Source organism: Carlito syrichta, unplaced genomic scaffold, assembly GCF_000164805.1.
Source record: "Carlito syrichta isolate Samal-C Ts95f unplaced genomic scaffold, Tarsius_syrichta-2.0.1 Scaffold303983, whole genome shotgun sequence".
In the NCBI taxonomy this organism is placed as follows: domain Eukaryota; kingdom Metazoa; phylum Chordata; class Mammalia; order Primates; family Tarsiidae; genus Carlito; species Carlito syrichta.
The window spans coordinates 841293-852022 of NW_007248079.1; the positions used below are offsets into that span (position 1 = coordinate 841293).

A 10730-nucleotide genomic window follows, 5' to 3' on the forward strand; every position below is an offset into this window, starting at 1 on the left:
AATTAATATTCTGATGGAAAGTTAGTCCGTGGAGTAAAAAGGAGTAAGAAGTAGAGAATTACAAGTAATATTGGTATATGGTATTTTCATTTAAATTAGAGATAATATTTCAACAAATTTAAATCTAAAAATTGTTTTTGATATTTTGGGTAGCATTTAAACTTAAAATATTTAAATACTTTGTAATTTTTATCCCATTCCAGATAAATGATGTTTATTTATTGTTTAGGATAAATTTAAATAACTCAATGCTGATACATTTTTCAAAATTGAAAAGCTGAAAAAAAAATAGTGAGATTTCTAAAACTTTTAAGCATTTTATGTAAAAATACCAAAAAATCTTAATAATATAAATGCAGCTCTAACTCATGCAGTTCCAAAAGGTGCAGTAGATAATAACAACTCAAAATCACCTCTTTGATCAGTCAACTTAATGTAGGCAATAGTGTCACCACAATGGTTTTTCTGCACTTGTTCAATTATTAATGTTTAAATATGTGTATTCATAACCTGTTCTTGTCTATAAAAATGAGCAAATATGTATAGCTATTGTATTTGTTAAAAATTATTATGAATAAAATAGTCTCTATTGAATTATCTAATAAAATATGGTAGTAAAAGAAAATGAATTATTATTACAAAATCTATCTTTAAAAAGAAAATAATGTGAATGTAAGTATTGTACAAATATATTCTCAAGTACATTTCTATTTATCAGAAGACAAATGCTGCCTTGAGTGCCACATTAGGTTAAATTTAAAATAGCAATAGTACATTTTGCAGTAAGCGTAAAGATGGTTACAACTTTCATAAGAAATCATAAAAAATAAATAACAAAGTTCAGAAAAGCCTATGAAGACACTGCTACATATTGACAGTGATCACTGTATATAAGAAAAATATTATCAGAATTAGTTTTTAATTTTTGTGTTACTTAATTTGATAAAAAAGTGTCTAGAATGTTTATATCAGTCAAAAATTATGAAATTAGTCTTTTAAGAAAGTTTCAGTAGGCTAGTAATTTATACACAGCTTAATTTTTTTAAAAAATCACAATTGAACAATTATTATCCAGGTTCATAGAGAATTTATGAGCCTGGATGTATGTTTCACCTACATACCTTGCAACTGAATCTTATTCTCAGGACTCTGGACCAGAACAGAACTGACAGAATCCAGGTTGTCATAGTTACTGCAGCCAAGAGGACCCGTTCGTGTTTCTGTCACCTGACAAACAAAACATCAACTTTGTTATATAAATCAGACTTTACAATGTCTTTTTGGTTCAGTGTAGTTGTCACACACTAATAATATATGTTTGACAATAAATATCACTGAAAGGTCTTGAATCTGATACATACCAACAATACACACACTTAAGCACAGGGGAGAGCAATAACTCCCTTTGTCTTGAACCTCATTTTCTTTCCCTTAGTTAGGCATAAATCTTGTAGAAAAATAACGGAAGTCCTCTTTGGTCACAAGCATAACTCATAAGACCACTGATTTTTACCCATGATGTAGTAAGGGCATGCTCCTTAAGGAGGAGGGATTATGTCTAAAAAGTTATTTTGTTCTTCTATTTAAAAAATCTAGGCTTTTTTCCTCTTTTGCTGCAGTATAAAAGTTTAAGCTTTCTGTTTGACTTCTGTCTGTCCCACTTCTCTCCATAGGTAGATTATTAATTCTGTTTCTTTGCTTATACAACACCCTCCCCTCTCACACTTGGATTAGAAAGTTCTCCTTTCTCAATTTTTACTAATTTGTTTAAGATTATGCTCATATTCAAACAGCTTCATACAATTTTTCTTGAAGATTTCCTCTTGTATTATTTTTACCATTTCTGTACAATTTTGGTTTGCAGTGTATAGGTTTAGTACTTATTTGTGGAATCTCATATGTGGAGGTGAGAAAACTAAATATAACCAATTCCATGAGATGGAAAGTTTATCCTGAAGATAATTAAAAAATGTTAAATTAATATTTAAACAGTGTAATTTTTTGTGTTTTTAACAATATATTATTTTGTCAGTAATAAGAATGACCTTTGCAAAACACAGGTCAGACCATTTTATTTCACTTTTTACAATTCTGCAATGGCTTTCCATTTCACTCAGGGTAAAAGCTAGAGCCTTTTATAAATCAAGAAAGATGCAGTATTGCGCAGCTCCCTGTTACCTCTCTAAATTCATCTCCTCCCTTCTTTTCCTTGTTTATTCTACCCCAAACCCCATGGTTTCTTTATGGTAGCTTAAACATACTAGGCAGCCTCCTACCTTGGGGTCTTTGACTTGCTCCTCCAGTACCTGAAATGTTCTACCTAAAAAAATGTTCTAGCTTATTCCTTCACTTCCTTCATGCTTTTGCTCAAATGTCATTTAACCATTTTTTCTTTCTTATCTTGTGCTACTTTTTCATAATATTTATCCCCTTCTTACATGCTGTATAATTTATTCATTCATGAGTATTGCTGACACCTCTCATGGGAATGCAGCCTCCACAAGTTCAGTCTGTATTGCTTATTTTGTTTTCTCAGGCATACACAGAACATATCAGGTTCTTGTGTAAACCTAGTGACACTAGTTAAGAGAAAGTGAAGGGGGCAACATGCTGGAACACTTCTCAGCATGAAACAATGAAGACATGAAGGCCATACTTGAGATAATGAAAGCCAGAATTAAACAGTGACAGTAAGATTTATCTAAAGAAGATAGATTTAAAAAAAAAAAAGGAACTGAAAAGAATATGAAACTTTAAAGATGAACACTGGTAAGAGGAGTGAAAGGCCACTGAGGTATCTAGCGTAAAGGTTGTCTGTGGCGACATGCAAGGGAACTTGATTTTGAACATGTTGGCTCTCTTTGGTGGAAACATCTAGTAGGAGGAGTGACAATGTAGGTCTGTATCTTAGAAGTTCTGTCAGAGATGGAACTAATAATTTGGAATGGGCTATCAATGTATAGTGATCGTCAATGAAGGGAATAGACTCACAGCAGCTCAGATGCACTGATTGCATGTTTAATTTATATCATGGCAACTATATTATATTTTCTAAATAATAGGTCTGTAATAGTAACCAAGATTGACTGTGAGTATATGGCAACAGCTGACAAAGTGATTTGCCATCGGCAAGGTGTTAGTTTTTCCCTAACACCATACCGACTTTGAATTTTACCTTACCTGTTGTCCCCCAGTGATAACACTAAATATTTTGTTTAGGGAAATAATATATAGAGTTGATGTCTTATGTGTTTATTTATTATTAAAAATATTTAAATTTAGATTATTAACAGAATAAGGGCAAAAGAATAAAAAGCTTTAAAGAAACTTAATGATTAAGGTAATTTTAAATCTTTATTTTCTCCAATCATGTAGTTTAACTGTTGCCTTCCCACCCACCTCTCACACAAACACACACACACCTCAATAATATACACAAACACATATTTATTGACATGTGGAATCTTGGAAATAAGAAGGCAACCTCCTAACACTTCACTTTTAAAAGAAGATACATAGTATTTATTTATATCATCACAGAGGGTCTCTTATATATAGCTACTATGTTATTATCCCGCGCCTTTGGGAGGCTGAGGTGAGTGGATTGCCTGAGCCCGCCGGTTCGAGACCCGCCTGGGCAGCGAGACTTCATCTCTACAACAAATCAAAAAATCAGCCGGGCGTGGTAGCGCATGCCTGTAATTCCGGCTACTCGGAAGGCTGAAGCGAAAGGATCGCTGGAGCCCAGCAGGTCGAGGCTGCGGTGGCCGGGAGCGGCCACTGGGCGACGGAGTGAGACTCCAACTCAAAAAAACAACAACAACGACAACAACAACAAAGAATATATGTGGCCCGGCTCGGTGACTCAGTCTGTAATCCCAGCACTTTGGGAGGCCGAGGCAAGTGGATTGCCTGAGCCCGTGGGTTCGATACCCACGCAGGGCAACTTGGCGAGACCTCGTCTCTACAATAAAGCAAAAACGAGCCCCAAAACTAGCTGGGCGTGGTAGTGGGCCTGTAGTTGCAGCTACTCAGAAGGCTGAGGCGGAAGGATCGCCGGAGCCCGGCAGGTCGAGGCTGCGGTGGCCGGGAGTGGCCGCTGCATTCCAGTCTGGGTGACAGAGTGAGACTCCAACTCAAAAAAAAAAAAGAATACATGTAAGAAAATTACATAACACATACATTTAGAGAATATTTGAATGTCTTTACCTCTATGTACTGCTTTCCTCTCTCACCTTTCACAATATACAATAATAAACGTTTAGCGTATCATATTTATAATTTTATTTTGTTCTCTATCTTACCCAACTCAATTCACTGATCACTGATTTAATATAAACATGTACAAACTATAACACAATATTGTTCAATTATATTATATATAAGACCCTGCATGTGTTATCAAAGTTAGCATTAAGAACAAGTGTTATTAATGTAAATGTGTGCATGCATCTTTTATTTTTAATAATAAAATGAATACAAATGAAAAGAAAAAATAAAATCCTATTTACTGTAGAGACGTTAACTCTGCCAAAAATGAGTTACATGGATGTGCCACTAAAAAGTTGAATTTTTGATTATCTGTTGATATATGAAAGTCTGATTTAGTGGGCCTCCATGTATAATCTATAAAAGTAGGAGTTATTCAAAAGGTAGCCATAAAAATGATTAAAACTGACAATAATTTACTACTGATAGCATCCAAGGTTTTGAGAAATAAAGTACAGAAAAATAAAAATGTTTTAATTTGTTTATATTATTTATTTGTGGTAAAATGCTTATTAAAAGCAAGGGGACAGAGTCTATTAGATGTTACATGGGGTCGTGGTCCATGAGGAAAGTGACATGTGCTTCAGGGACCAAGGAGAAGAAGAGAGCTATAGAGTATGTGGCAGGAAAGAAACAGAAAATTTAAAAAATCAATTTAGGGCAAATTTGTCTTCTAAATATGACAAATGTGTTATTTATTCTACAGCTGACAATTTATGTGAATTTTGTTTTAAATATATTGTTAGAAATCAGTGAAGATACAAAAGTATAGTAAAATTTAAAATGTAATGCCTGTATTTTTCAATGTTTTAACTTTTGCTGTATTGTTTCACTGAATTACTTACTAGCTATTATTTCACAGTGAGAGTAAAAGAAAAATGAATAACATTCCTAATTCAAAGAGATGTCTCATAAGTAATTATATACATATAAAAAAGTATAGATTCAAGTTTATGCAGATTAAAATAAAATGAGTAATATAATTTACTTGAAAATAAACCAATCTTTACTACTTTATATGAATTTCCCCACAGTCATATACATTCTAGAGATGTCTTTTGCCTCAAGATGATCATACTTGATCCTACAGCAGCACATTGAAGTAATAAAATCAATTCCAATAAGAACTAGATGAAGAAAAACAATCTGAAGCTACAGAGAAAAAGAATTAAAACAATAAAAAAGTGGGTGGAGCTTAAGATGGTGGCCAACAGGTCGGGCTGTAAAAATATCCCTGGAGGCAAGTGACAATAAAGACTCTGCATGAGTAGGCGGCGCTGGTGGGAGCGTGAAAGTCCGTCTGAGGGGATACTCGACTGCATGCACCTGGGTCCCCCCTCTGAGGGCGACTGCAAGCCCCCACCGCCCTGAAATTAGAGCTCAGCTCCCAAGATCACTGCAGAAACGTCTGCTGCCTACAAGAACGTGCCGGAGAAAAGCCTGCTGAATTCAGCTGATTCCCAGAGCCTGGCACCTGGTGCACGCCATCACCTGGCATACCAGACCCACTGGATCGCAGGATTTGATTATTGGAGAGAAAGCATGGGGGAATCCAGAGACAGAAATGCATGCCTGGTGAGGAGCTGCCCACAACAACCATTTTCCAGGCAGAGATTGGCATTGAATCACCCAGCCCCACCCCAACCTCCAGCTTGTTGCCTAAGCAACATGGACAAACTATTGCCCCAGGCTCTCCCCTACCATTGAAGCAGGAGAGAGACTTAACTGCTGGAAGGGACTGTGGATGGAGCCCAGAGATCGGATCTCTGTGAATGACAGATCGACTACTCCAGGCTAGATTGTGGTCCAGAGGAAATATCCTGAGAGCACAAACTTCAGAGGGACCTGAGGGACCTGATGAGTGCTGAGTTCCAGACGCCCCACTCCCTACCCTGATCCAGCCATGGAACAAAGGGTGTGGCCAGAAAAGGAGAGGAAGAACTCCAAAGAGATCAGTGGTGAGTCTGGGGCTCACCCAAACCCCCTCCTTCCCAGCAATCTTCTGAACATCAGATCCACACAGCTGGGGCACGACTGAGAGGGACAAACCCAGACAGAGCCTGAACATCAGTCACAATAGGAGAAGCCCATTCCAGGATAGGCCTGGCTAGGGCAACCTCTGTGAGAGTACATACCTGGGGAAGAGACTATCTTGTACATCCCCAACAGAGAGCTCCCTGAGCATATGAGAGTAGGAGAGGAGGACTACAGCCTCACCCACCTCCACTGCCCCTCCTCTGTCCCTGCTTTGTTTTCTGAGAGAGTGAAAGAGATGGCTCTGCAGGAGATATCTGATTAGAGGAACAATGGAACAGAGCCTGCCACAAGAGGACAGATTTTTTTGTCTTTGTTTTTTGTTTTGTTCTGTTTTGTTTTTTAAAATTATTTTTTAATTTTAAAAATTTTCTGACTGTCTGTTAGTTCATTTACTTTTAAAATATTTTTCCTTTGCACATGAATGTGTATGTGAGACTTTGACCTGCATTCCCTTCCCAGTTTTTTTTCTTTTCTTTCTCTGTTTCTTTCTGTTTTTATTTGTCATTCTCTGTTTATGTGTGTATGTGAATGATTGAGTGTTCATCTTTTGATTTTGTTGTTGGTTTTTGCTCTTTTGTTCTTCTGGGTTTTTTATATTCATTTTTTATAATTTAAGGGGTGTGTCAATATATGTGTGAGGGTTCCACCTGAATCCCCCGGCTTTTTTTCTCTCTCTCTGTTTTCTTTTTTCTTATTCTCTCCCCTTCGGTCTTTTTGTCTTTCTTCTCTATTCACTTTATACTAGGCATGTGTGTGTGTGTTTAGTTTTCTTGGATTGTTGTGGTTTATTTTATCTCGCTTTATTGTTATTGTAGATTGTTTTCTAGTGTGGGTTGGTTTCTGCTTTGCATCATCATATAGAGTGGTGGTGGGGAGTGGATCTCAGGGAAAACATACCACAATAAGTAAACATTTTAATTTTCAAGTAGTATCTGACTTCTAGCACCCCATCCCCCTCTTTACTCAGAATTCAGAAACTACAAGAGACCACAAAGCTACCCATCCACCATCCTATTTCAAAATAGAACAAATCCAGAGCCCAGTTCAGGGAAGAATAGAGGATGGAACAAACATCAGAAGGGAAAGCCTCTCCCACTGACACTGAATAATAGAACTAAAGAGAAAAAAAAAAAACAAGAGATTTGTCACAAATGAGGAAAAATCAAAGGAAGATGTCAGGCAATTCCAAGTCTACCGAAGACAAAACTCTTGAGAAATCAGACCTTGGTACCCAAACAATGGAAGTCACCAGCAACTGGTCCCAGAATACAACAGGGATCAGAGAATGGTTGGAAAGAGTGAATAAGACTCAAGAAAGAGAAGATGCAACACTGAAAGAACTTGTAACAGAGATTCTGGCAATAAAAAATTTCATCCAGGAAATAAATAACAAGATGACAAGCATGGAACGCAGAATGAATCTAGCTATAGAAAGAATCACAGAACTTGAAGACCAGAACATGGAATTAACACGATCTGTAAAAAACATAGAAAGAAGATTCAGAAAGAAATAACAGAGCCTACAAGAGATGTGTGAATATATCAAGAGGCCAAACCAATGCCTGATTGGTATCCCAGAAGAAGAAAGGGAAAGTGAGAACAACTTGGAACAAGTATTCCAGAAGGTAATCCAAGAAGACTTTCCCCATCCCACCAGAGGTGTGACCCACCAAGCACAAGAGATACAGAGAAACTCCATGAGACATCAAATGAGAAGACCAACCCTGAGACACATAGTAATTCACCTACACAAGGAGGCACAAAAGAAAAAATACTAAAGGGAGCAAGAGAGAAAGGTCAGACTACCTACTGGGGAAAACCAATCAGAATAGCAGCAGACCTATTGGCAGAAACACTACAAGCAAGAAGAAACTAGAGCCCTATATTCAAATTTCTCAAAGGAAAACAATTTCAGCTAAGAATTTCCTATCCAGCCAAGTTCAGCTTCATCAGTGATGGAGAATTAAAATCCTTCCCAGACATCCAATCCCTAAGAGATGTTGCAGCTTCCAGACCAGCTCTACAGGAGACACTTAAAAAGGTATTAAGCACAGAAGAAAGAAAGAAGAAAGAATCATCACACACCCCCCAAAAGAACAACAGAGCACAAAATCAACAGAGAATAGAGCACAACAAGAAACTGGAAAACACATGCATATATTGACCAACTAAAAGAAAACAAGCAAAGAAAAACTTTATAAGAACCTCATGACAGGGATAAGCAATCATATTTCAATAATCAGTCTGAATGTGAAAGGACTAAATACACCACTGAAAAGGCACAGAATTATGGACTGGATAAGAAACCATGACCCCAATTATTTGTTGCATCCAGAAGACTCATCTCACTACCAGGGACACACACAGACTCAAAGTTAAAGGATGGAAAACAAGTTTCCAGGCAAATGGGTCACCAAAGAAGGCAAGAGTTGCAATCTTAATATGAGACAAAACAACCTTTAAGCTATCAAAAATTTAAAAAGATGCAAAAGGACACTACATAATGATAAAAGTTTCAATCCATCAATAAGAAATATCCATCTTAAACATATATGCACCCAACACAGGAGCACCAGCATTTACAAAGCAACTAGTAAATAAACTAAAAAAAGATATTGACTCTAACACTATTATAGCAAGGGACTGAATAGCCCACTGACAGCCCTAGATAGACCATCGATGCAAAAAATCAACAAGGAGATCTGGAACCTAAACTTGACCTTTGACCACATGGACTTAGTGGATACCTACAGATTATTCCACTCAATAAGCACAGATTATACATTCTACTCATCACCACAGGGAACATAATCCAAGACCAATCACATCCTTGGCCATAAATCAAGCATATGCAAATTTCATAAGATTGAAATCTTGCCATGCGCATTCTCTGGCCACAGTAGAACAAAAATAAATATCAAAACCAACAACATTTCCACAAACTCCACAAAGACTTGGACACTAAACAGCATGATGCTGAGCAATGACTGAGTCAATGCTGAAATCAAGGAAGAAATTGAAAGATTCCTGGGAACAAATGAAAATGAAGAAACATCTTACCAAAACTCTGGGATGCCATGAAATCAGTTCTCAGAGGGGAATTTATATCTCTATGAGCACACAACAAGAAAATGGAAAGATCACAAGTGGAGAGCCTAACAAATCACCTAAGAGAGCTGGAAAGAGAAGACCACCAAAACCCAATATTAGCAGAAGAATTGAAATCAAAAAAATAAGAGCCCAAATACGGGACATGGAAGACAAAAATATCATAGAAAACATCAACAAAATAAAAAGTTTGTTCTTTGAAAGAATTAATAAGATTGAAGGGCCCCTAGCCAGAATGACCAAGAAAAAGAGAGAAAAAGTCCAAATAAGCACAATCAAAAATACAAAAGATCAAGTCACAACTGACCCCGAAGAAATACAAAGGATTATCAGAGATTACTATGTACACCTGTATGGAAACAAACTTGATAACCTAGATGAAATGGAGGACTATCTAACATCACACAACCTTCCCATGTTAAAACAGGAAGACACTGAGACACTAAATAGACCAATAACAACCCAGGAAACTGACTCTGTCATAAGAAAACTACCTACCAAAAAAGCCGTGGACTGGATAGCTTTCCAGCAGAATCCTACAAAACGTACAAGGAGGACCTGATACCAATCCTACTGAAAGTATTCCAGGCAATTGAGAAAGATGGAATTCTCTCCAAATCATTTTACAAAGCTAACATCACACTGGTACCCAAACTGGGTAAAGATCCAACAAAGAAAGAGAAATACAGGCCAATATCCCTTATGAATATGGATGCAAAAATGCACAACAAGATTCTAGTAAATTGGATCCAAAACACATCTCAAAAATCATCCACCATGACCAAGTAGGCTTCATCCCCAGGATGCAGGGCTGGTTCAACATTCACAAGACGATAAATGTAATTAAATACGTCAACAGATGTAAAAAAACAAGAACCAAGTGAGTATCTCATTAGATGCAGAAAAAACTTTTGATAAAATCCAGCATCCCTTCTTGATAAAAACCCTCAAGCACCTAGGTATAGAAGAAACATACCTCAAAATAGTAAGAGCCATCTATGACAAACCCATGGCTAATATATTGCTAAATGGGAAGAAACTAGAAATATTTCCCCTGAAAACTCCAAGATGACAAGGGTGCCCACTCTCATCCTTCTTGTTCAATATTGTGTTGGAAGTCCTAGCTCAGGCAATTAGACAAGAGAAGGAAATCAGGGGTATCCAAATAGGAAAAGAGCAAGCCAAGTTATCCCTCTTTGCTGATGATATGATCCCATACCTTGAAAATCCAAAAGAATCTGTCAAAAACCTGCTTGCACTGATAAAGGACTTTGGCAAAGTCCCAGGGTACAAAATAAATGTGCAAAAGACAGTTG

At 37.0% G+C, this 10730-nt stretch overlaps 1 protein-coding gene across 4 annotated transcripts in view; it reads right to left on the bottom strand.

Annotated features, from left to right (window-relative positions):
- Nucleotides 1-10730, bottom strand: part of BRINP3 (BMP/retinoic acid inducible neural specific 3) — a 432045-nt gene that overhangs the window by 156322 nt on the left and 264993 nt on the right. For all 4 annotated transcript variants that reach the window (XM_008059260.2, XM_021712987.1, XM_008059262.2 and 1 more), the window contains one exon: nucleotides 1122-1227. In XM_008059260.2, coding sequence (XP_008057451.1) covers nucleotides 1122-1227 — 106 coding nt within the window. The remainder of the gene's footprint in view (nucleotides 1-1121; nucleotides 1228-10730) is intronic.